The 27980-nt window shown below is 31.4% G+C and overlaps 2 protein-coding genes across 3 annotated transcripts in view; one reads left to right on the top strand and one right to left on the bottom strand.

Annotated features, from left to right (window-relative positions):
• Positions 1–27980, top strand: part of LOC140437434 (voltage-gated inwardly rectifying potassium channel KCNH6-like) — a 713853-nt gene that overhangs the window by 1747 nt on the left and 684126 nt on the right. For both annotated transcript variants that reach the window (XM_072526970.1, XM_072526969.1), the window contains exon 2: positions 15377–15608. In XM_072526970.1, coding sequence (XP_072383071.1) covers positions 15533–15608 — 76 coding nt within the window. In that variant the 5' untranslated portion in view covers positions 15377–15532. The remainder of the gene's footprint in view (positions 1–15376; positions 15609–27980) is intronic.
• LOC140436058 (uncharacterized) lies at positions 547–11863 on the bottom strand. Its single transcript, XM_072524769.1, has 3 exons — positions 11659–11863; positions 7342–9197; positions 547–804 (listed from the first exon to the last, which is right to left on the bottom strand). The coding sequence occupies exons 1-3, from the start codon at positions 11861–11863 to the stop codon at positions 547–549; spliced, it is 2319 nt and encodes a 772-aa protein (XP_072380870.1).

The raw sequence follows: 27980 nt of genomic DNA, 5'->3' as shown, positions 1-27980 counted from the left end.
CCCAGAGAAACTTAATGATTGTATCTTCACTACGTAATTTTTTTGTTATTTCTTAATTAGTGAAGCTAATGGATGCAGCGTGTATATTTTCCTGATTAGTTGCAGTGATGCCATAGAATCTGCCACGAATAATATTTTGTTTATCTTATTTGCATTTGCCTGCAGTATAGCTTGGTAAATTGCACAGAGTTCTTCTGTTAATATAGTTGCAGTATATGGAATTCTATGTTTGAGAGTTTCTGTGCTGTTAATTATTGCCACTCCGACTCCATTTTCAGTTTTAGACGCGTCTATGTAGTATACTGTGTAATCGGAATGAGAGTTAATTAGATCTCTGAAGTGTTGTATGATAAGATTAGGATCGGTGCTATTTTTTGGAATTGTAATAGACTGCAGTAGACATTTTTATATTCCAAGGTGAAGATAAAGATATTTTTTTGTATTGATATATGGGTAAAAATTGCTTTCAGTTAAGTATGGGTATGTCCCAATTGTTATTTATTGGAAGTTTTTTATTTACAGTTATGCAAGAAGTGTAATTAAGGATTAAGGAGTTAATAGCTGCTTACGAAGCTTTAGCGTGGGTTCACTTATTCCAGCTTGTATACTATTTACCGAAGTTGTTCTGTACGCTCCCAGTATAATACTTAGGTAGGTGTTATATAACGTATCTAAAGGTTTTAACGTTGTTGTGCTGGCAGATGCATATGCAACATATCCGTAATCAATTTTGGAAGGAATTAAGGATTTGTGTAACACGAGGAGTGTTTTACCATCGGTATCCCAAGTTTTGTGAGCTAGGTACTTTAACAAGTTAAGGCCATTTCGACATGAAGGAACTAAATGCTGGATATTACTTTTCCAATTTAACTGTTAATCCAATATCAATTCCTAGCAATTTTATTTCGTTTGTATAGAAAAGATTTTGGTTTTCAAGCGTTAGGTTTGCTTTATCCTCGATATGCCTTTTTGAAAATATTATACATTTTGTTTAGCAAAACCTTAAAACCCGTACTAGGGACCAATTTACTAGTTTGTTTAAATGTTTTTATAATATTTACGCCATACGATTGACATTCTTGCTTTTGATATAAATAATTAGGTCCTCAGCATACAGTTTTGCCTGAACAGGTTTCGCAATGACTTTTTTTTATATCGTTTATTGCTAATTAAAATAGAATAGGACTAATAATCGATCCTTGTGGGATTTCCTTTTTATTCTCTAATATAGGATACAGCATTATTCGCTCGGGATTGAAATGTTCTATGTGTTAAAAAATTGTTTATGTAGGCCAAAATATTTCCTTAATATCCCAATTTTTTTAGAATATTCAATATACAGTATGTCTACACTGTATCAAATGCTTTAATTATGTCAAATTTTTGCGAAGAAATAATATTAAACATTTAGAGTAGCAACTCTTTTGCTTTAATGGAATTTTTTTAATAAATTGTACTGATATGTCGTCTGGACCTGGTGAAGTATCTTTCATGCTATAAAGTGCTTCTTAAAACTCTCCCTAACTAAGAGGTGTATTTATAGGGTTGTATTCGTCGAAAATCCTAAAAGGTTCAGCCTCCTTTTGTTGTTTGTAAGTTAAGAACTCCTTACTTTAATTATTATAGGTATTAGTTAGTTTATTTACTATATCCTCTGTGTCAGTTAGTAACGTCCTTTCTTTGTCTAGACCTAGATCCTTGTAGGTAAGTATGCTGTTCTGATATTTTTTTAACTTTTTTCCAAACCGTTAATATATTATTTGTGTTATTAGTAATGCCAGATATGCATTTGTGAAGGATTTTTGGTTGCTTTTTTTATGATTCTCTTTGCTTCAGCTCTAAATTTTTTGTACTCTGTTAATAGATCAATATTTTTGTAATTTTTGTATTGGTTCCAAATTGTTTTATTTAATTTAATAGCGGCTTCACAGTGTGTATTCCACCAGGGAACTGGTTTGTGTTTCTTTAAAAGTTGAGATTATCCTATGGCTAAATTTTAATCTGATTCATTCAGTCTGATATAAATTTTTCAAATTCGATCCGAATTGCCTTTTTTAATTTCCATTTTTGAGTTGTTATTGTATTTGTATTTAAATTAACTAAGTATATGTTTTATTAAGATTGGGAAGTTGTCATTACTATATAAATCTTTTAGTACTGTCCAATCGAGTAATATGAGCAATGAGGGTTCGCATATGGGGAGATGAATTGTAGAAGATATTACAGGTTGTGTTGCTAGTTCTTTTGGCGGAGATGAGGTTTGCGTTAGATGTGTTTTAGTTAAATGCTAGAAGAATGCGGAGGTCTTGCTATACGCTTTACTCTTTCACTGAATTCGGTTTGGTATTTTTACTTATTTGGTAATATGATAAAATCCATTTCTGAAACGTTTATCTGTTTTTGAAGATTTCTTTATTATTTGCTGGTGTTAGATAAAAGGACCATGGAGTACGCTCCAATAATATCAAGCAAATTATAATAATTTAGTAAAGAGCAGCGTTTTGGTTTTTATGGTATATAATATCATAAGAGAGAAATTTTTGATGGCAATATTTTCGACTGGTATGAAAGTTTGTTGCCTGGTAATTTTCGCGAATTAAATTTTGACAGTTAAATCACGAGATGTCAGTCGACATCTCGTGCGGTATGCAGATGATACAATAGTGTTTTCCAATACCATAGAAGGGCTGCAAAACTTAATGAACAAAATAACGGAAACAAGTAGAAACTATGGACTGGATATAAACACCAGCAAAACCAAGCTAATGATCATCAGCAAGGAAAACATAACTGTATGTGAACCAAATGAGAATTGAACGTGTCTCACAATACAACTACTTGGGAACTATAATTAATGAGTCGTGGGACAATACCCAAGAGATTAAATGTCGCATCAGAAAGGCAAAAAGTGCATTCTTGACTATGAGTTCTGTGTTTAAGAGCCATGATCTCACCCTAGACACAAAAATAAGGCTCCTTAAATGTTATGTGTACTCAGTGCTTCTGTATGGAGTAGAAACGTGGACATTGAAGGCGGAAACTCTATCAAAACTTCAGGCTTTTGAGCTATGGTCATACAGAAGGATCCTGAAGATACCATGGACAGACAAAGTCACCAATGAAAAAGTACTGCGTAGGATGAACACAACTGCGGATTTGGTCAACCTCGTGAAGAGCCGTAAGCTGCAGTACTTGGGACATATAATGAGAAATCAAGGCAGATACGAGCTACTTCAATGCATTTTGCAAGGTAAAATTGAAGGAAAAAGGGCCCCAGGATGAAGAAAAATATCCTGGATTGCTAACCTGAGAGCATGGTATAGAAAGACCTCAACACAGCTATTTCGTATAGCAACCAACAGAGTCATCATAGCCAGAATGATCGCCAACGTTCGGAACGGACAGGCACCCTAAGAAGAAGAAGAGGTCAGTCGAGTGATTTTGTGAAAATTTCATAAGCGAAAATTGCCAAAAGACAACAAACTTGAATAAAACCAGAAGAAAATTTTGCCGGTAAATAATGTTCTCTCGAATAATATTCGACAAAACTATTTCACGAGACAATTAATGCACCATATCAACGAAACATAATCTTTATTTATTTGTTAACAATATTAAATGTACAATTATTAGAAGCTATAGTAGTTTACACCTTCTTTTCTACCAAAGCATGATTTTGTGTATTATTGACCTGTATCATTTGGGAACTCGAAGGTCCAACTTCATTTATTGTTTTGAGATTTTCGATCAACTTTTGGTGGTGACTAGAATCCAGCTGCAGATATGGTTATAGAGAGCTTGCATTTGAGTGATCCGTCAACACAGCTGAAAATTGATGAGAATGGTTTGTTATTTTATGTTTTTTGTCTCTATTCCAATTTTTTCATATACCATTTTTGTCCGGTGTTAATTCCAAGTAGAAAGTTTTTGAACCAAGATCTATCCTTTCAGTTGGGGTAAACGGTAAGAAAGAATCTGCCTGATAAAATCTTCTCTCCATTAATTTTAAAAATAATCTAACTGGTCATAAATTTGCTTCCTGGGTCCTGCAGGCATCTTGCTGTTGCTGGAGTCTTGAAACTGATATTAAAATAATAGTTGAAAATATACAGGAAGTAACAATACTTTACCTGCAGGTTGTCATTCACTAATTGGTTGTACTGTTTCCAGAGTTTTTTTGCTGTACAATCACTTGGGATATAGTGTCTGGTGCTTTTATCCCTTGTATAATGGGACTCCACAAACTGTAGTGATTTTAAGAAATTTGAAACAGCCTCGTTTTTACCTTTAAATTGTTCAGTTTTTTTTGTCACCTCCCCTTCATTCTCTTGGAGACTGGAATTCTAAAAGATACTTCTTGCCAATATTTTGAACGCGGTATTTAGAAATACCCAAAATTGTAACAAAAGCTTTGGAGCAAACCTGTACCATTCCCTCGAGACGAGTTGACACGAAATATTTTATGGATATAGAGCTTTTTCTCTCTACATCGTTATCCAGTCGTTCATAATTTTTTCGTTTTCTATTCTTTACTGGAGCTAGTTGCTTCGTATGTTTTAAAACAAAAATTATCTTGGTCCACCTTATTTGGTGTGTCATAAAAAGATTGATGGAAACGCCGTACATCTTGGAGTTTAAGTTTTGAACAATAAAATGTTTTTGAATGAGTGCATGTTGGTAATAAGCGAAAGCATTTTGCTGTATGCCTGGAGTAAATAAAAATAAAATTAACTATCTGAATAATTAAAACAAAAATTATTTATCTCAACATAACCTCAAATGAACCTACCTATTTTGTTTCTCAAATTTCTCCTCTTCCACTTATCTTTAACTACTCTTGTTTTCTTCGGTTTAGGATCCATTTCTATTAACACTGTTAAAAACACCAATTAACAAAACCTGTATTACTTATTTTTAAACAGTAAACTTTTTAATGTTTGCAACAAAGCAAATACAAGCATGAAATGTTAGGTTAGATTCGTTAAAACAAGAAACGGGCGAGTTTTGCTGCAGAATATGCAACGAGCTAGTTTTGCAACCAACTGTTACATAGAACGAACTAGTTTTGCTACCAACTCTTATTTTATATAGTGAAAATCAAGAGAAACGAGAACGTTTTGCTACACTTTGGGATAAGACTATTGTAAAGGGCAGCCATACGTGTCAGAATCCATAACTATCTCAAATTTTTAATTTTTGGTAACGAGCGAGCTTTGCATCTCAGCTACTCATATGCATTTTTTTTTGTGTAGAATAAACTGTTCTCTTAGAAACAACGCTTGAAGCGACCGTCGATTTTGCATGTCAGTTCCGCGCGCGAAATCAATGTTCAATAAAATTTAGGTGTTTAAATAAATAAACGATTTTTGCCATTTTTCTCATGAGATCAATAAAATTGATCACTTTCATTGAACAGTTGTAGTAACATTTTCATTTTTAGAGATCAATCTTTAAAACCTATGGGATGAAATTTTAATTTTGAGTTGTGGTAACAAATATAAGGCATTTGAAATATGAATAAAAACGAAGAATTTAATGTTTTACATTACAAACATCACACGTCACGTGAAATGCATTTAAGAAGATGGTTTTGGGTGTAGTTTATTGTAAAAGTTTTGTTATTTTGAAAAACGTACTAGTGAAAAAAAGTTGTAAATATTTGAGATCGTTTGTTGTGTGAAAGTTTAAACCCAGCGTTTTTTAAGCACATTTCAAATGTCTCACATTTGTTGCTAAAACTCAAAACTAAAATTTTATGCTATAGGTTTTAAAAGTTAGGTTCTAGTAATCAAAATTTTATAGTGACCAGTCAATAAAAAGGATAGATTGTATTGATCTCGTGAGAATCATAAAAAATGGCAAAAATCGCTCCACGTTTATTTATTTAACAACTGTGTAGAATCTGAACTATATTTGCGGCAAAATACAAAAACTTCATACTCACGAAAGCTGAACTCATTACCTATAAAAAGCATTTTGATTTTTGTCCATAGGTCACTTGAATCAGAAGATATCGAATTTTAACCGTCGAGCTGATACAAACTTTATTGAACATTGATTTCGCGCGCTTAACTGACATGCAAAATTGACGGTCGCTTCAAGCGTTGTTTCTTAGAAACCGGTTTATTCTACACAAAATATGCTTATGAACATGTTTGTTTGAAATTATCTCAGCTACATTTTTCATTTAAAACATTTTTTTCTACGGTGTACAGATTCTTGGTAAATCGATTTTTTTGCGTTTTTACCCCCCTTACGAGGGGTCTTTTAGGGGGAAGCTCAGGGGTAAAAGTAATAAAGTTTTTTGTATTTTTTTGAGGGCCCCAAAATTAATATTCTCTGTAAAATTTAGCTTGTTTGTATGATTTTTAGAGGTTCAGTGGCATTTTCGTCTGTGACGACTGGAGTGTGTGTGTGTAGTTTCATTTTATGACTAGAGACATAATCTATTAGCCTATCATGTTTTGAGTTATTAATTATTTTTTTTTTTTAACAATTGTTATAGAGAGAACCCGTAACAACAATAAAATCTTATCTTCTATTGACTTAAATATAAGTACGTACCTACGTTAATTTTTTTTTTATTACTATATTTTTTTTATTTATTTTTTTTTTTAATTTTTTTTTTATTTTTTTTTTATTTTATTTTTTATTTTTTTTTTATTATTATTTTTTTTCTTAATTTTTTTTTTTTTACTGGAAGGAAAAGGAAAATATATGGTTTTGCTGATTTATTACATACGCCTAGGGGTCTATCAAGGCGATTTGCACAACACAAAATTAGACCACGGATAGAGAGGTTAACAACTGGGTTAAAACAAAGGACTTATATAACTAACTTTTTATGTTTGAAATATATACACTGTTACCATAATACATTTAGAAATTCAATTTCATTTCACGTATGTGGCGAAAGATTATTTCATATATATGCAAGTTATTGGTTTTTATTAAATCTGATAAATTAAAAGGTCTTTTAATACTAATTTTTTCCTTATTGATATACTCGTATATTTTTATTACAAATTGGTTTATACATCGTATATTTAATGAGCAATTTAAAACTAAATGCTCAATTGAGCCTTCTTCGCCACATTCGCAAAATGGAGTTTCGGCTAAATTAATTCTAAATTTATGTAACGGAGACAGAGCATGGTTAAATCTTATTCTACATAGTATTCTAATCATATCTTTATTAAAATTTGAGTTTTTGAACCACGTTGAGGACTGTATTTTTGGTTTTATATCTTTATAATATAATCCTTTGTTGGACAAATTGTACATTGTTTGCCATGACTTTAACATTTTTTTCCTTAGATGAGAATTTAGATCTTCAATTACACATTTATATTCTGATTCTTTAGATGGTTCATTATATTTAGCAATTTTATCTACTATTTCATTATTTAATATTCCACAATGAGCTTTTATCCAACAAAACATTACATTAGATCCTCTTAATTTTATTGTACCCACCAGGTTTATAATTTCAGATAACACATAGTTAAATCCAATATTGTTATATTTAGAAATATTTTCAATTTTTTGTATTGAACTTTTACTATCAGAGAATATAACGTAATTAGATTTTGTTCTTGAGAAATTACTAATATATTTAAGTGCTTCTAATATCGCTATTAATTCAGCGGTATATATCGAGGTTTTAATATTTAGATCTACTACTGTACTAAATTTTCGATCTGGATCGTAAAAGGCAGATGTAACCTTTAAATCTGATTTAGATGTATCCGAAAAAATATATGAATAATTAGGGAACATAGACTTTATGTCAGCTTGGAACATGCTATTCCGGATATATTGTGGAAATTCTGAGTAGTCTCTTAGATATCCTACTTTTATGCTGTCCAAGTGTTCTAATTCTATTTTAAAACATGGTAATTCTCTTGAAGTCGAAATGTCCTTACTAAGTTGTATCCTTACGTAGTTATACGATTCAATAATAGGAATTGTAGGCTTTTTTTGCCAATATTCTTTGACTAGATCGTAAATACTGAGCTCAAAGCATTTTTGGACTACTGGACTTTTCTTTGCATACATTTTTAATAAAAACTTCTCCGTTAAGTAATCTCTTCTGAAATTTAGTGGAGGTTCATTGCATTCTACATTTAAATTTAAAATGGGTGTACTTTTAAGTGCACCTATACTTATTCTTAAGACTTTATTTACTAACCTATCTAATTTCTTCAGGTGAGTCTTCGCTGCTTGACTATAAAAAATTGACCCATAATCTATTATTGAACGAATATAAGCTTTGTAAAAGGTAAGCGTAACATTTGGATCAGCTCCCCAACTTGTATGACACACTGATCTTATTGCATTTAATCCTTTTTCTGTTTTTGTTATTAAGCGGTCTATGTGTTCGTTCCACAATAACTTCCTATCTATTACCATACCCAAATAGTTAATGGATGCTTGAACCTCAAAATTAACGTTATTGAATACTATAGATTGTGGTAATCTATGTTTTTTGGAGAATATACATGCTTGGGTTTTCTTTGTAGAGATGCTGAGTCCTATATTAAAATAATACTCTTCTATTGTCGAAAACATTTTACTCATTATATTGATACCTTGATCGATTTCAACTTCAGGTACATATATACACACATCATCAGCAAACTGTAGAACATTTCCTCTTGTATTAACTTTTTTGTGTAAGTCTGAGGTATAAATGAGATATAGTAAAGGACTAAGGATGCTTCCTTGCGGTAACCCAACATTAGAAATTCTTGGATCCAATAGTTCATTATTGATTTGAAGTTGTAATTTCCTATTTGAATACAGTTTTATTATTCTTTTACCAAAGTCACTGGGTATTCCTATCTTCTCCATTTGTTGATAGAGGATATTTAATTTGATATTATCATATGCACCTTCTACATCTATGAATAGAGATACCAGGGATTTGCGTTCAGAAAAGGATATATTAATGTCTAGGATAAGGTTAGCTATATTTTCTGATGTCGATCTTAGTTTACGAAACTCATATTGTGTATCACTAATTTTGTTATTTTTCTCTAACCATAATTCAAGTCTTCTCTTTACCATCCGTTCGAATGTTTTTAAAATACACGATCCTAATGAAATTCCTCTATATGAATCCGCTGAGTCTATATCTTTATTTGGTTTTAAAATCGGTATAATTACATAATTCTTCCATGAATCCGGAAATTCAGCTTTCATCCATATTAAATTAATTATATTTAACAATTTTATTTTCTGACACCTTGGTAAGTAATACAGCATAATATAATGGACATTGTCTAATCCAGGAGCAGTATTTTTATGACACTTTAAACTATATTCTAGTTCTTTTAGAGTAAATTCATATAACAAATAGTTTGAGTTATTATTATTCACTTTTTTAGGATGATTTACATTTAAATTTGGTGAAACCCAGGGTGGAGCTAACTTATTTAAAAATTCTTCAGTCCAATTATCTTTCTTTACTTGATTTTTTGGGACATTATAAGTATTTTTGATTTTTTTAATTTCTTTCCAAATTTCTTGGACCGGAGTATTTTTATTTAATTTATTACAAAATTCTCGCCAAGAAGCTTTTTTACTTTTTAATATTGTTTTTTTCTTAATTGCCTCTGCTTTCTGATATTTTATGTAATTTTCATATGTACTATTTCGTTTAAATTCTAAAAAAGCTTCTTGCTGAAATTTTATAGCTTGTGCACATTCTGGGTTCCACCATTTTTTATTAAATTTACTATTGATCGTCATTTTTTTCTTAGGTATTGATAATTCACAAGCATCATTAATTATATTGATAAATGTATTATATATGTTATTAATATTTTCATCAGTATTTATATCTTTGGTGTCAATAGTTTCAAGAATCGAAGAAAATAACGACCAATCTGCTCTGTTCACGTTCCATCGGGTTCTCTCATTAACTATTGTTATATTATCAACATCGCTTTCAATTATTATTGGAAAGTGATCAGAACCTAGAGCTACATTTTTAACGTTCCAATCAAAATAGTAAGATATGTCACTGGAACATATAGTTATGTCCACAGCTGATTTATTTCTAGTGTATAATCTAGGTATTATAGTTTCGGCCCCATTATTTAAAAAACATAACTCACAGTCTTCTATTGCTGTTAATAGACTAAGTCCAGCCCTATCATTCTGATCGCAACCCTATGCATTATGGTGACAATTAAAGTCTCCTGCCACCAAAAATGGTGTTCTTAAACTATTAAAAAACTTTTTCCATTCACTCTCTGATACATTTAAATTAGGTTTTGCATACACTGAATATATATTAAGTACTTTATTTGATTTTAATTTGACTGTTATTGACATACTCATAACCTGATTGATTTTATGATGATTTGAATGACCTGTGAACTGAATGTATTTTTTAGTTAAAATAGCTAATCCTCCATAACCATCATCTCTATCTCTCCGAAATATATTATAACCACTGAAATTAATATTATTTTTTTCTTTTAACCACGTTTCACTAATTATAGCTATATCAATATTATTTTCAAAAATAAATTTCTCAAAATGACCTTTATTGTGTACAATGGACCTAGCGTTCCACTGTACAATTTTGAACTTATTCATTATCTGCGAGAATACGACTTAAATTATTTTTAAAATCGTCAAACATTTTTATATTGTCTAAAGTTATTGAGTTATTCTTTAATACATTTTTAAAAGTGCTATCACAAACAGAGTTTATTTTACAGTTTTTATTTGAATTTGAGCTCATTGTTGATTGGGAATAGTTAGGGATATTTCTATAATTTTGATATACCGGTTGACTACTAGTAGATGGAGATGAAAGAATCTCCTTATGCTCGTCAGAATATCCTGAACGTTGATAATTAGGATAACTTTCTAAATTTCGTCTGCGTTTAACTGGTACTGAGTAATGAGTGCTTTTATTTACATTGTTTGTCACCGTTGCGTAACTATTATCATATTTTTTATTAGCCTCACTATAGGATAAATTTTCTGTGGCCATATATGTTTTAATTTGTTTCTGACGATGAAATTCTTCACAATTTTTCCTATCCGTTGCTTCATGATTTCCTTTGCATAAAATACATGATGTTAATTGCGAATTACAAGAATTTGTTTCATGTTCATTGCCGCATTTTCCACATCGAACTTTACCTCTACATTGTGCACTAACGTGACCGTACCTCATGCATTGTCTGCATTGGATTACTCGTGGAACATATATGTCTACATCGTAAATAATTTTTTCGATTACTACCTGTTTAGGTATCATTTGCCCCTTAAAAGTAACAATAACTGCCATTGTAGGGAGTAACTCACCATTTACCTTTCGTTTTATTCTTCTTACTTCATAAACTTTAAAATTATTTCCATATTTAGGTTTAATTATGTTTAATAAATCATCGTCTTTGATATCCTTGTCGATACTTTTTATTACACCTTTTTTGTATGTAAAGAAAGTGGGTATATAAGCCTCGTAATTTTTTTCTTGAAATACTTTAGACTCGACTAATTTGTTGGCACTATTAAATAAATTTAATTCGACTTTAACTTTATTTCTACCAGTTACAGAAATATTTAAAATGTTATCCCTGATCTCCGGTTCTGCATTTAAAATTAATCTAGCAGTAGAAATTTTATGAAACTTACCTATGTTTCCTTCTTTACTTTGCACAAATACATAATATGGACCTTGGTCCGTTGAACTATATTTATTTTTTTGTTTTATTATTTTTTCAATACCACCTGTTTCGTCGCTTTTTCCATTTCCGCTAAATTCCATATTCACTTCATCTATAATTATACTTTTTCCCCTATCAGGAGGTTCATATCTTCCGTCCGAATCCCCGATCATTACAATCAAAAAACAAATAAACAAACACTTAATGAAGACTCGTTCACGCACTGATAAGAACTTTACCTGACCACTGCCAAAAACGAACTGCCGACTGGAGTAATAAGCTTAAAATCACAGTAGTTTTGTACATCTATTTAACAACAATAGTTAAGATACAATTTTAATCGTTAAATGATTTAATTTAATAACATGAGAATGAAAAGACCTTTCAAACGATATATCACAAGCCTATACTTCCTATTTTAAAAATTGGGGGGTTGTACCTGTCATTCTAAGGGGGTTGAAGGTAGAAGTTGCATTTTCACGTTAAATAATGTCAAGTTATAATTTAAATTTGACGTGTTTCGAGATTTTTTATAAATATGTACAGTAACCTAAATAATGAATTTATTCCATTTGGCTTTTACACACTGTATTTGTTATATATTGTTTATAAGTAAATATATGACGGTCAGATACCTGCATCACAAAGTGTCTTAGAAAATCGTTACTCACAAACAGTATATGAGTATACTTATGCTTAAATAGTAATATATAATTATATTTAACGATTTTAATTTTTTATATATTTCTTTCTCTCAGCTTTTTCCATATCTTTGATAACTACATTTATATTTTGCTGTAGTGTTGTCCCTACTTTTTAGTTTTATTGAAGTCCAAACAGAACTTTTTGCATATAATCAAGATAATTTCCTTAAAACATGCAACGTACTGTATTCTTTTAGATTATTACTAACTAGTTTTATCGATCCTCAAATTGCGACAAAGTTGGCTGGAACAAACCCCAATTTTTCTGATACCAGTAGCCTACATTTATCCATTTCCAAGAATCTGTCGTTACTGGTATAGTATGAGTTCATGGTGTTTTGTTGATCGATATTAAAAAATATTATGCATATTAGTTTAAATGAAAGCATTCTTTATGGATGGAATTCATGAAGTGGTTTATAAAATATTTAAGTGATATATTTGCATAACTGATATCTTGTTTTATTCTACAACACGATATAAATGACAGTAATAAATTCCTATGTCGTAGTACTTTCAGTTTGTTACAATATTCTTAAATACTTTGGTTTATTTAGATAAACCGAATGATTTGAATGGGGGTTATCTGGTCACGTATCATCATCATTTAGTCTCCAACGTTTATTGCTGAACATAGGTCTCTCGCATGCTTTTCTACTTACTCTAATTTTTATGTCATCGGTCAATTTCGTCGGGGGTCGACGTCTGTTTCTGGTAGCTTGTATTCGGGGTCTCCATTCTAAAGTTCTTTTTAACCATCGATCTTTAACTGCTCTTGTTGTATGACCCGCCTAGTTCCATTCTAGTGTCGTTATTGCTTTAATTACGTCTTCCACTCCTGATCTTTTGTATATAGTAGCGTTAAGTCCTTTATCAGGTTGAGAAAACTTTAAGATTTTCTTGCTCTTTCCGCAACTTATAGTACTCACTGTTGTTCTTGCAAGCGTTAGAGTTTCTGCATCATAGGTCATAACTGATACTTTTTATTTTTGGACACATTTATACTAATGTTGGATAATCATATAATGTTTATTAGATTGCATCAGGAGTTACATATAGTGAAACTCTAGAGGTAGTTTACCCCCTGCATGGGGTTGATTAACTCGAACTCACTGGATACTCATAAATACTTTATTGGTTCTCTAAGTACAATAATAGAAAAAGTACCCACTTGACGGATTACAACACTAGCTTCGATTGTTAACTCTTAATTCTTTATGATCTACTCCCGTTATTTTCCTAGTATTTAACTCACATGCATTTGTTTATGCATTCATGATTTACTAATATAATTTGTACACAATATTAAATAAGCTTTTGATTACATTGCAAATTTCACTAGGTCAGCGTCTCGCTAAGCGTGTTCTAGTAACACCGATATTTTCAATGGCATAAAGAAACAATCGAATTGAGCAATAAGCAATGGTTAATATTATTAAAAGGATTTTAAATTTTTAAACTGAGTTGGGTAACTTAGATCTGATTTCTTGCTTAATGCTTAATTAAATCCCGTTACATCCCTATCCCCCAAAAGAAAAAATTTCTGAGTGCTGTTCGTTTTCAATCAATTAAGTAAACTGTTTTTGCTCTACCCTTCCGAAAGAAGAAACTTGTTCGTGTCATCATCAACTGATTACTGTACATACATAGATTATTTACATTCACTATTTACATATACATATTTATAGAATTATATACAAATTTTTGGTACATATTTCCTTATATCTAATAAAAAAAATATGTCCAATATCAATATAATTGTTCCCGTTTTCACATATCACTAATTTACTGTGTCTCTGGACTGTAAGCGTATAGCCTACTTTTATACACCTACTTGATCTTACCGTTATCTATCTTAATTTTACAGTTAACGATATTTACCGGTTGAACGACTCGTGTAAGGTCTTTAGGTAAGTTTACTTTCCTGCCATACAGCAATTCGAACGGTATATATCCATGATACGCGTTAGGGGTTGATTAACTCACTGGATCCTCATAATTACTTTATTGGTTCTCTAACTACAATAATAAAGAGACTACCCAGTTTACGGATGTCAACACTAGCTTCGACTGTTAACATTTTATTCTTAATGATTTACTTCCGTTATTTTCCAAGCATTTAACTCACGTACGTTTGTTTATGCATTCATGTTTTAGTAATATAATTTGTACACAATATTAAATAAGCTTTTGATTACATTGCAAATTTCACTAGGTTAGCGTCTCGGTAAGCGTATTTTAGTTACACCGATATTTTCAATGTTATAAACAAACAATCGCATTGAGCAATAAGCAGTGATTAATATCACTTAGCTCAGATCTGATTTCTGAATGCTTAATTAAATCCCGTTATACATTGAAATCGTTAATCTAAAAATGTTTTACATCTTTCCAAATGCAGCCCGAGCTAGGCTTATTCTTTTCTTTATGAAGTTGACACCAACAAATACTTGTTAAAGTCAACAAGAAAACAGTAATTTTGTTGTCTAAATCTTGGATTCTTTTTTTCATTTTTACATCTGCAACGTAGTCCATAGGGATATAATTAGTTATCATTAACAACTACTTCTTTAAAATATTTAATTGTTTTCATTAATAGATCGTTTAAAAATTTACATTGTATCAACAAAGAGAAAATTTAACAAATGCATACTCAAATTTAGGATTTCCACATATAAGCTTCACCATACGTAAAAGCAAGATTTCATTATTTGATAATTGTACGCATATAAATAGAGTCATTACTTTATAACCTAGCTTTGTTAGAGTCCATAAAATGAGTACATTAAAAAACACAGACATAAATCTTAATGGCTAACCACTGGACAAATATTTCTTAACTACCAAACTATTCAATAATATTGGTACATTTATACAAATCCTTAACTTAAGAAGAGTGTAAAGAAGGCAAAACAGTTTTCGTGAGTTTTTTAATAATTTTTCGTGATGCCCTGTATTGTATACAAAATGAATCTTTTTCAGACTGACCTATATACGGTACTTTTAAAGCAAATTGTTATACTGAAATAATTATCGTAACGAGCTGAAAATAGTGCAAAAGTTTTTGAAATTTTTTGTGTGAGAAATAATGCAACGATATTGTAACTCCTGATAAACTTTTTTACAAAACTAGTTGATATGCCAGTTAGAAGAGGATTGATAGCACCCAGAACTACACTCATTGAAACAATCATAAGAAAGTTTGATACTGACAGTAAGTACTATTTTTATCTTTGGTTTAGTATATAATACACCTTTTTGTTCATTTTATTTGCATAATCTATATTAATTGATTTACTATACGTTCACTTAATATGATAAATTAAGTTCACCTATCAAAATATGTAGTAATTCTTTGTTCATTGATATAATCTAAAATTTTCCACCTAAAATTATATAGGTACTAGCTGACCAGGCGAACTTACCGTCTTGGAATTAATAAATGTTTCGTCAAATTTTTAGCCAAGTTATAATTTTTTTATATTAATATAAAATACTTGAAGTTCAATAACAGTTGAAAAAGTAGCTAATTCACGTGACAGCAAAGCCACCCTTTGCTGAATGGGTTGCAAACGTGTCTATTATTTTCATTGGAGGACCTTGTGATATACTTTATTTTTCGTTGTGTTGGCAGGCGCGAGAATTAATAAAGTGAATGGTTTGGTCACACGTCAACTTACTACGTACAATTGACCATGAGGATAAGAATTATTTTCTATGTTTAGTTAACAAACATTCAATTATTGACATTGTGATTTCTTTATCGCCTTATTGAATGCAATACGAATAGGATATTAAATTCATTTAAATGAGAACTTCCTCATCTTTAATTTTTCCTTTCGTATCGTCCCATGTACCTATATTGTCTACGAGTTTTTACACCACCAAATGCGTCCTGTAATCTAGTTTCAGTTGGTTCAGAATTAAAATTATGATAACGACTAAGCCAACCTTTAGTTATAAATTGTGAGGTGGTAAGCCAAATACACTTCTTCGTTTATTGCAAATTCGATAGATTTGAAGGAATTCAGTGGACTAACTATTTAATTTTAAGTTATTTAAATTTAAGTTATATATATTCTTGTTCTTTGCTGCTAAAATTGTTCGTCCACTGAACAAATTGTAATTTTTGTGATTAGCAATGATATTTGGAAACACTTTAATATAAAGTTTTTTAAATTTTATAGTTAATTTACTTCACTTTAATTCACTTTATTGTTAAATTTAGCGAACATAAAATTAAACTATTCGATTTGTCGACAGGAATACAGCCATTACTGATGTCCAGCAATTGCTTATACTACTCTCTTCGGCAAAAAGATATTGTAGCAATGTAACTTAGTTATTGGTCCTTAGTCAGTTTCATCAACTTATCGTGCACTTCTTTTTATTGAGAGTTCAGCACTGGAACATTGGTTCAAACTACTTGAGTTGAATGCATCTCGATTATATTCACTTTTACATTCTCAATTCACGATTTGACGATGGGATTCCTAACTTGACCAAAAAATCGCTGGACATGATGTAGTACGAGTACATGTCTTCGATCAAAATCAAAGCCTGTTTAATCAAAAAGTGTCACCTGACATATCATCCTTGTACTTTACATCTTTTGTACAGCTTGTCCACTATACCTTGAAAAACAAAATGATTAAAAATCTATAAGAATATAAAGTTTACAGTAATGTATATAAACACGAATAACGTTATATCGTAAAAATAGAATGGATAGTTTACACTGGCTATTCTGATATTTTATGATAACGTTATACCTTCTACCAATATCCGCTTTACAAAGTTTTCGAAAAGAAGAAGAAAACCTGGAAGATGGAAAATATGATGTAAGAGGAATAAATGAGAGGGCAGAGGAACCACTACTTGAAGTTAAAGATACAGTTAAAAAACTAGCCGGTAACAAACCTGGGATAGATAATCTTCTAGCTGAATTATATAAAAAAAGGTGGTCATGATACCAGAATAGCACTACAGCAGATACTTTATAAAAAAAAATATGAAGAAATCCCCTCCCCAATGATTGGACTATTGAAATACTTTGCACCATACACAAAAAAACAGATATCTTTGAATGCTCTAACCACAGAGGAATTACGCTTTTAAATGCAGCGTATAAAATATTTTCCACAGTACTATGACATCGTATGGCACCATATGCAGAACAGATAGTAGGGAAATATCAGGCTTGTTTCAGAGGTGGTAAATCGATAATTCATTAGATTGCAACCCTGAAACAAAGGCTATAGCGGAATAAGATGGTCAAAAGTGCCACCGCAGCGATAAGCACCGCGACTTGTGCTTTCAATAAAGCATATAAAAACATGATTTTATACAAATTTTTAGCTTCCCAGAGCCCATAGAACCTCTTAAATCTAAAAAAGAAGCTTTTTTTGACTTTATTATTTTCTGGACGTAATTTTGCTTTCAAAATTCATAAAGATACATCTTTTAAATCAAAAATAGCCTGATTTTTTTAAAATTTTTATATTGAAAATTAAGCCCAGAAAAAATTATTGAAATTTTCAATAATTTCTTAGGTTATGTTAATAATTTTTGGCTAACTGTTAAATAGTAATTTTTTATGTATTATTTTTTGTTTTTTCAAATGACCAAGGCAGAATTTTCAATTTCTGAGCGGAAAGCATCGAAAAATAAAAAAAAAACTGTTTTTATAATCATTTATTTGCACATAACCTCAAAACTCAAAAGTTGGTAATTCAACATTTTTCAAAATAATCAATTGTAAAAGTCCCCATTTAACTCATACATAAAAAACGAAAGAACAAAAAAAAATACATAAAAAATTACTATTTAAAAGTTAGCCAAAAATTATTAACATAACCTAAGAAATTAATGAAAATTTCAATGATTTTTCCTAAGCACAATTTTCAATATAAAAATTTGAAAAAAATCAGACTATTTTGTATTCGAAAGTTACATCTTTATGAATGTTTTCAGATTTTTTAAAGCAAAAAGCAATAAAAAATTGTATGAAGTCATGTTTTTATATGCTTTATAATTAATCGGCGCGGGGGCAATTTTGACCGTCTTATCAGCTATAGTCTTTAAGAAAAAATACTGGAATATGGCATATATTATACTCATCACACATGTATAGACTACAAAGCAACCTACCACTCTGTGAATAAAAGAGAAATGTTCAAAGATAGACACATTGGTCCGAGAAAAAGAGGAAGGCGATGAATTGGGACGACTGAAGAGAAATTCTTGAGGAGGCAAAGACCAACGTAGGGTTGTAAAGCCAGAATGATGATGAACATTATACCTTCTACCAATATCCGTTTTATTAGGATTTCGAAGTCTCGTGGTCGATAGGAGAACCTAGCGAAGTACGCGACTTTAAGTAATTGCTCTTTTTGCATTGTCAACACGAAGGGTATAACAAAAAAAGCACAGCATATATTACCCGAATATAATGTCTTCTGTGTAACCTATTTTTTACTTTGAACAAATCTCACTTCCAGTATTTTCAGGATTTGACTCATCCGGCGATAGTGACAACACTGATACTGAGATTTCAAAATATGTTTCAACAAGTAAAGACTACTCATTATGTGATAACATATTGTGAGCTTCTTAGAAGTTCAATCAACTGAATTTAATGACCTTGTGTCTGATTTGGTACTCTCCAAGAAAGCTGCTGAGTTATTGGCCTCCAGATTACAGGCAAAATCACTTTCCTATTCGAAAATATTTCATCTTGTGAGAAAAGACATGAAGGAGTTTTTCCTTTATTTTGAGAAAATAAGGAGTTTGTTTACTACCAAGATGTTTTAGGCGTTTTGCAAAATTTAGGTGTCACGTCGTACAGCCGAGAAGAATGGAGAACTCTGAAATGTGTCCTAATGGCAATATGTATGTATCGGTTCCAATATGTCATTCAGTGCATATGCAATATGAGTATAATATCATAAAAACGGTAATTGTTTTGTTACAATATCATTTGTTACAACAGAGATTCAAACAGAAACAGTAATATGGATTGTGAACTGAAGATAACATATTGTAACATAACATGAATGCAATAAGTTCGCACTGTAAAGTGGATCTAATTGACATGCAAAGTGAGCAAGATCAAGATTTTGAACAATTGAATCTAAACTTTGCATATTCCACTTTCTTAAAGTTTTGTCCTGTTCTCTACTAAAAGTTATTTAAATTGATCTCTTTAATATTCAGGCTTTATTCTCTTTATTATGTCTTTATTCATTTCTTTTCTCCATTATTTAATCAGTTTATAGCTTTCTGTGCGTATGAGTATTTATTCGTTGACAGTTTATAAATAAGACTTCGTCTTCTCCTTAGAATTATTTCTTCGTACCTCTACTTGTTTTCCTTTTTATTTTTTGATTTTTTCTCAATGTTGCTATCCCACCAGTATGGTTTGTTTATTTTAGATTTAGCGTAGTATTCCAGTGTTTTAAACGCTGCTTCGTGTAACAGCTTCCACGGGTACAAGTGAAGCACTTTTTTTCACCTTACAAGTTCTACTTTAGAGATACCGCGATGTCAGTTGTAATGGCTATATTTGTTTTATTGATTACGCCAAGGCATTTGACCGTTGTCAGCACCACAAGATGGTCGACGCCCTACAAAGAGTAGGATTGGATGAGAAGGACATTCCAATCATCACGAATTTATACTAGAACCAGCGTGCTTAAGTCAAGGTCGAAGACCATCTGACCGACCAAGTGAAGATCATGCGAGGAGTAAGGCAAGGCTGTGTGCTCTTGCCGACTCTTTTCAATATATACTCTGAGGAAATTTTTACTGAAGCCTTCACAAACCTAGAGATGGGAATCCGAGTGAATGGTGAATACATCAATAATATCCGCTACGCCGATGACACTGTGTTACTGGCAATCAGCCTAAATGATCTACAAGCCTTACTACACCGAGTGAGAACTGTGAGCGTAACATATAGACTAGACCTTAATATTAAGAAAACTAAATTCATGGTTATAGCCGTGCAAATTTAGATCTCGGGGCATTAATGGCAGGTAACGAAAAAGGTGCTACATTTTTTAAGTGTCACTATATGGAGTTGAAGCCTGGACACTAACGCAAGCCACAGAAAAGCGGATTGAAGCCTTCGAGATGTGGATCTACAGGAGGATACTAAAAATATTATATGTGGACCATGTCACCAACGGTGAGGTCCTACAGCGCATAAGAAAAAAAAAGAAGTGCTTAATTTAGTGAAACAGCGTAAGCTTGAGTACCTCGGACACGTGATGCGGAACGAAGAAAAATATCGGATTCTTCAACTTGTTATACAAGGTAAAGTATTTGGTAGGAGAGGACCGGGACGCAGTCGTTTCTCGTGGTTAAAAAACCTCCGACAATAGTTTGGGATGACCTCCAGGGAGCTGTTTCGCAAAGCAGTCAACAAAACCATGATAGCCTTGATGATCGCCAACATCCGGACCGGATAAGGCACCGAAGAAGAAGAAGTGTAACAGTTTCTTAGTTATACGTATAATTGATCAATATTTTTATGAGAGAGAATTTGTAGCTTCTCATCCAATCTATTTCTGAATAAGTGTTGGGTATTTTATATATTTAGGCTTGCGATATTGTTCTTCGCTTGTTTTGATTTTTTTTCTTGTTTACGTCTATAATATGTGCTTTTTATCTTGTCTTCGAATTGGGAAGTATATTTTTGTACGTAAATAGTGATCGCTACCACATACCGCGCTTTTATTAACCCTTACATCTTGTCTTAGTCGGGTTTTTTGTTTTGTTACAATGCAATCGAATATTTCTTTATGTTCCTTGTTTCTTGAATCCACGTATTGCCGTGTATAAACTTATCTAAAAAGTATACAGTATAAGTTGATTTCGGTAGCACAATTCTAAGAATATTACAGTATTGTTCTTCGTGGTATCTTCTTCGTATTTTTCTACTATTTTATCCCCACCTTTTCTTCCTACTCTACTGTTAATACCCCATTAATATTATTTACTTATATTAGTATGCTATATTTAATTTATAAAATATGTTATATAATGATAAATAATTTTGCTTTTAATTCATGCCATTTCTATGTTACGCACTGGCGTTATTGAACACGCCTCGTATTTGTAAATATCTTGGAGATATAGATTCATATTTAAGTTATTCTTAGGCTTTGGATACATTACATCTATAAAAATCTGAAGAGATAGTGTATTAATGTTTGATTCAGTCAATAAAAGCAATCTCGGCTTTGGAAACTGGAAAAGAAATAAAAAATGCAGCAACTCCGTATAGGTCTCTATACGTGCCGTTATAACGTATGAAACACTCATATCGGCTGAATATACCCACTCGAAGTAAAATCCTTCAATATTCTCCAGCGTATGGGCGTGCATAATAAATGGACTTTAAATTGCGAACAAATCATATCTTTGACTCAACGCAATTCCACTGAAAGGAAAAGAGCTCTACTAAAACATGGCGTGACGTAATTAATTATTTTTTTGTGTTGAAATTTGAAACGACTGCATGCAACTCGGTCAATCATGACAACGAAGTTCTGAATTTTCTGTCTCTACGATCGATAGACGCGCTGTCCCCAAAAATTTAATATCTCAATACCGCATCAGGAAGACTGCCACCAGTTATATTAGCATGAGCTAAAATATACTTCCCTATGGAATTTACAGCTACTATATAGAGTGTTTTATTTATTTTTTCAAATCTGTTATTTGAGAACCATTGAGAATTTTTAAACCACAATTGTAAAAGGTGAATGATCTGTGGTATCAATAAATTTCAGAACATATCATTATAATTATTATTTCATAGAACCTAATTCTTTTTATAGGTTTTTATCCAAAGCGATTATCATATATCTTGTTGCAAATATTTTTTGTATTGTCAAGATAATATTTTAGGAATTGTCGAAGACAAGCCAAATTACGGTCTTAAGTGACAACATTCTGTATATTCATTTAGTAGGATCAAACCTTTGATAAGTGGTTTTAACATCAGCAGCATCAGTACATCCCTGCTGAATTGGAATACGGTAATGAAACGAAAATTTCTTATTTTCGTTTCGTCATTTAAATCCACTATACATATGTGCCAGCTGTAAACGAATATTCATAATAAACTTAATCAGTAGAATATACTAAAAATGTTTAAAAATAGAATAGAAATTGAATAAAAATATTTAGAAGCTAAAGTGCAATTGAATACATATTCTGCATTACATAGATTATTGAAAAGGTAATGGCAGCTAATCAAGTGGAATATAGAGATCTGAGAAAAGCTCTTTGCCATCATTCCTAATTATAAACTATAGAAAACATTAAAGAGCAACAAACATAAGCCTGAGTTTAATAAGTTCGATAAAAGAAATGTACGCTGACGTTGAGCCAAAAGGTTTATTATAATTGATCTAAAACAAACGGTAAAATATTGAAAATGCAAGTACACAAATATGGGATTGTCGGTCAACAACAATAACATAAATATATATTTTGTATACAAAAGAAAGGTATAACAGATAACATAAGGAAACGGAAATAAATATGTGGAGATGTGACAGGGAAATAAAGACTGAAGAGTGAAACCAACAGCAGAATAAGCAAAATATTGGAAGATTTCAGTATTTAATAAGCCAGATGTTACGGTCATATTCTGAAAAACGTTCCAAGAATGAGTCTTTTTGCTAATCTTAACCAGGATTCGTCACGATAGAAGAAAAACTGGAATCTAACCAAGTCAAACTACTATTTCAGAGATTAAAATATTTTTTTAGTACTCTAAATACACATCAATAACGCAAAGCTACTTCCTCTCCCTTTAACTTTGTGAGTCTCTAGATGGTTCTTTGTCCGTTGGGCTATTCGCCTCCATTCAGACATTTCCTACCAATCAGCCGGTTATTTCATTCTGTTTATTTTTTTCTCTTCCTCTTGGTTTCCATTGCAATATTTTTTTGTTTTTGGGTTTTCTCTAGTAGCTGAACATGTTCTAGTGGTACCAGCCTCCAATTTCTGCCAAAAATTATCGTGTGGTATGATTTTATAGTCTTCAGATTATTTAAAGGTCATCATGTTCTCATATACATATCTCTGAATCCTGCTTTTAAATATTTTGAGTTACTTTTCATCTAGTTCTTGTCATTACTTAGGTTTCACATATAGAAGCACTATTAATTTGGTGTTCTGGGTTACAATTCACTTGTTACCAGTATCGAGATATCATGGCTTTCTATTATTCATAAATTTTTTGTCTTTTTTAATACTCCCAAGTTCTGGAAGCCAAATATCTGTGCATACGAAAATGTGTTCCATGTATGTTATAGGATATCTATATCTGCGTCTATAGTCTTTGATTTTGCCATGTGGAATAAACTCCTTGAGGCTATCTCTTTGAAAAACCTGCCCAAAATAGCCTATTATTTGTTCTGTTTATTTTGATACTCTGCGTTTTCTCTGAAAACGCAGAGATTAAGCGGAGAATGGGAGTGCAATCAGACATAATCGACTATATAGAGGAGAAGAGACTATCCTGGTACGACCACGTCAGAAAAGCGGACAGAGGACGCTGGATAAACAAAATCACAGAATGGAGCCCGATTGAAAGAAGAAAGAGAAGAAGACTCCGAAGGTCATTCAGAGATGAAATCGACGAGGCTATGGAGAAAAGAACCCTGCGAGATGGAGACTGGAATGACAGGGAAAATTGGAGAAAACGGTTGAGTGAAGGAAGACAGTGAAAACTGTGGAAATCCTTAGTAGTAGTAGTATTTTGATACTTGCATTCTTATCTTGATGTTTAGTTGTTTGAGTATTGCCTAATTTTTCTTTAGGCCGTCCAAGTAATTCTAAGCATTCATCTTCAACAGAACATAAACTCAAACATGTCTATGAGCTTTTATTTTCCTTCTTTATTCCAGTACTTGTGAGTATGGAGAAAAACTGCAAAAACCAAAAAATGTATTTAAAAATTCCTTTATAAAACGTATAATGACAAAAAAGAGAGGAAAATGCAATACTTGGATCATGTGTTGAGAGGCGAAAGATACGAATTACTTTAAGTTATACTGGAAGGAAAAGTACAGGGCAAAAGATCAGTAGGAAGATGCCAGAAGACAGCCTCAGGCTGAAAGACCTGAGGAGATGGTTCGACCGCTCATCCGTAGAAATCTTTCGCGCAGCAGTTCCCAAAACTACAATTGCCATTTGGATCGCCAACCTTCGAAAGGAGACGGCGCCATGAGAAGAATAACAAAAAAACCCTATTGGGCTACATCCCAGAACGTTTTCGGAATTAATATTCCATCATCAGTGCTATCCTAGCAGGATAAGCACTTTCATTAAAGCAAACATGAAATTTAAAATTTTGACCAAGGTTAATACAAAAATGTGGGTAAAACTTACTGGATGTACATGTTTTAAGCCACTAAATACATGGGTAAAAACCCGTTAAATATTGTTAAATTAACTTTGAGTTACATTATTTAACTTAATAAACTAGGATGTTTAAGTTACAACAGAAATAGAAAACATGGCAAATTTAGTTTATAAAGTTAAGTAATGTAATTCAAAGTTAATTTAACAACATTTAAAGGGTTTTTAACCATGTATTTAGTGGCTTAAAACATATACATCTAGTAAGTATTAACCACATTTTTGTATTAACCTTGGTCAGAATTTTAAATTTCATGTTTGCTTTAATTAAAGTGGTTATACTTTTAGGATAGCACTGATGATGGAATATTATTTCCGGAAACGTTTTGTGATGTAGCCCGATAAGGTTTTTTAATATTTTACCTTTTATAAAGGAATTTAAAAAAAAATTGTGATACATGGTATACAGCCAGCTACAGGAATTTAGTTTCCTTGTGGAAAAACCAAGTTTCCCACGAGTCTGATTGTGATGTTATTCGTTACTTTATTGCTTCTTCAAATTTAAGTTATTTTGGTCATAGCGTTTTTGTAGTTGTTTATCCTAGTTATGTTTCTTTAGTGTACTCTTTTTTTTTACTTATGTTTATGTGGAACTTTCTGATTTTTTGTCATCATTTTATTTCAATATTGAGTGATTTGTAGGTATCTTTTTCGTTATCATACATCAGTCCTGTAGACAAAAAATTTACAAATAAACCCGTAGTCTCAAAGTTATCTGTACAAAAGCAGAAAACATCAAATAATTCTGCAAAAGAATACGAATATGGGAGAAAGCAATGGTGACCATACTGTACATGACCACAAATAAATGTTTTTTCTCCTGTATCATACCTCATGTACAGTATGGTCACCATTGCTTTCTCCCATATTCTTATTCTTTTGCAGAATTATTTGATGTTTTCTGCTTTTGTACAGATAACTTTGAGACTATGGGTTTTTTGTAAATTTTTTGTATATTTCGTTGTAGCTATGATAACATTTAGTGCCGCCATTTATTATTTTTCCATTTCCCTTTAGTTTTATACGGAATCTAGTTAGTCGCTATTACAATCTTTTCCTAAGTATAATATTGAACACCAGATCTCTATTAGATTTTCAATAATATATAATCGTTGCAAGCGTTCATTATACCGTTTTTGATATAGATAATGATATATATATATATATATATATATATATATATATATATATATATATATATTTTATGAGGCTTATGGATTTGCTGGGTACATATTATATAGTTCTTTTATTCATAAGGTTTTTCTTGGATCATTCTTGGAATAAGTAGTCATTCTTCTAGATTCATTTTAAAAATTGTCAATTACATTTTCACTATACTCTAATAATCATCATATTGGCTAGCTCACAAGTCGGTCGGTTTTCGGTCTTTTCCCTCCAATATCAATGTCTAATTTTCGTTGTTTCAGCATTTTTTCCTTTTGCAAATTGCTAATGTTAAGCAAAATATTATTTCTTGCAATCTTTTGCCACCTTCCGTGAAAATCTCAGCTAGGGTACCACTTTCTCCTGATTTTGGTATTAATTTTATATATTCCAGGATTCCATCTACTTATTTTTTTACGGTCTCTTATTTTTTTTGCATTTTCTATTTGGCTGTACCCTCTTCTGGTTATAACTTTCAGAATTAGTTTTAGTAATATTTTTAAATATTATTATATTTTTTTCGTACCTAGTACTAGAAAAAATAATTAGAGAAGCCAAGATCCAGAAAACCGGCACAATTCATAACAAAAGACAACAATGCATAGGTTTCGCAGATGACTTGGTATTTTTAACACGTTCATAAATAGAACTTCGAAACATATTTAGAAAATTAGAGGAAAAAGCAAGAAATATGCCCTAACTATAAATCAAGAAAAATCCAAGTATATGAAAATGAGAAGGGAAAATGCAGAAGCAAATAAATAGATCACTCTAAGAACGAATGAGTACAAATTTGAGAAGGTAACAGAAATTGAATATTTTTGAGTAACAGTTACAAATAGAGAAGGCGAAGAGAGAGAAAGAGATATCTTTGAATAAGAGTTCCAAATAAACAAGTCGAAGAGATAGAAAGAGGTAAGTGGTTGTCGAAAGGCAGCAAGGCTGTAGGATCACTAAATTCACCGTTGAAGGTAAAAAACGTGTCCATTCCACCCAAGATTCGAACTTATAATGAAATCAAAACTTATTAAAGACAATAGTGAGACCAAAAGTATTGCATACATGTAAAACTTGGAGAATAAATTAAAAAGAAGAAATAATTTAGAGATTTGGGAGAAACCTGTGAAAAGTTTTTGGTACGCTAGTGTGGAATGGCACAGAAGAACAAACCAGGAGCTAATAGAGATTTATTTAAGAGACCCAAAATAACACAGAAAATCAGAGTAAAGGAAGTTAGATGGTTGGGATATATTTTACGAATGCCTAAAGAAAGAAACGTACGGCAAGCAAGGCAGCACGGGAAAAAAGAAGAGAGAGATCACGAATAAAGTGGTTTGATGCCGTTTGGACCGACATACAAGAAATGGGAGAAAGAGACTGGAAAGTACAAGTGCTGTCCATACTACCATGTACATTATACCATACTACCTTTACATTTTTATTTTTCTCGGTTTATTTTTCACAGATTATTTCGATAGATTTTTCAGTATGTTTTGTTAATCGTTAAAAATGTTAATTGTTTATTTTCCTGATACCGCTGTTGCAAATTTCTGTCTTAGTTTTGCTCCCATAAAATAGTAGTCTGATGCATAATTCGCGTTGTGAGCTTTGTATACTTAAACTTAATAACAATGTTAAACTTTGAGTATGACTACGTATATACGTTATTTTAAAAATGCATGATTTACGAAATGAAATGGTTTAAATTTACGAATACAAAAAAAAAACTTCGTTAGATCAATCAGTCTTTTTGTTTGATCATCATGTTAAATAAACACTAACCGATCACTTCTTTTAAGTTATTGTATTCAAATATTAGGAAAATATTATTTTAACTTTTAATATCAAGCGAAAAATGACGAATATAAAATTAGACCAGTCTACTTTGTTCAAAATGGTAAATAAATATTAAATGAATACTTCCTTTAAGTTTTTTTATTGATGTATGCACAAAATATTATTTTAGCTGTTATAACTATAA

This window comes from Diabrotica undecimpunctata, chromosome 3 (genome assembly GCF_040954645.1).
Source record: "Diabrotica undecimpunctata isolate CICGRU chromosome 3, icDiaUnde3, whole genome shotgun sequence".
NCBI classification, from domain to species: Eukaryota; Metazoa; Arthropoda; class Insecta; order Coleoptera; family Chrysomelidae; genus Diabrotica; species Diabrotica undecimpunctata.
This window is presented reverse-complemented; position numbering and strand designations above follow the sequence as displayed.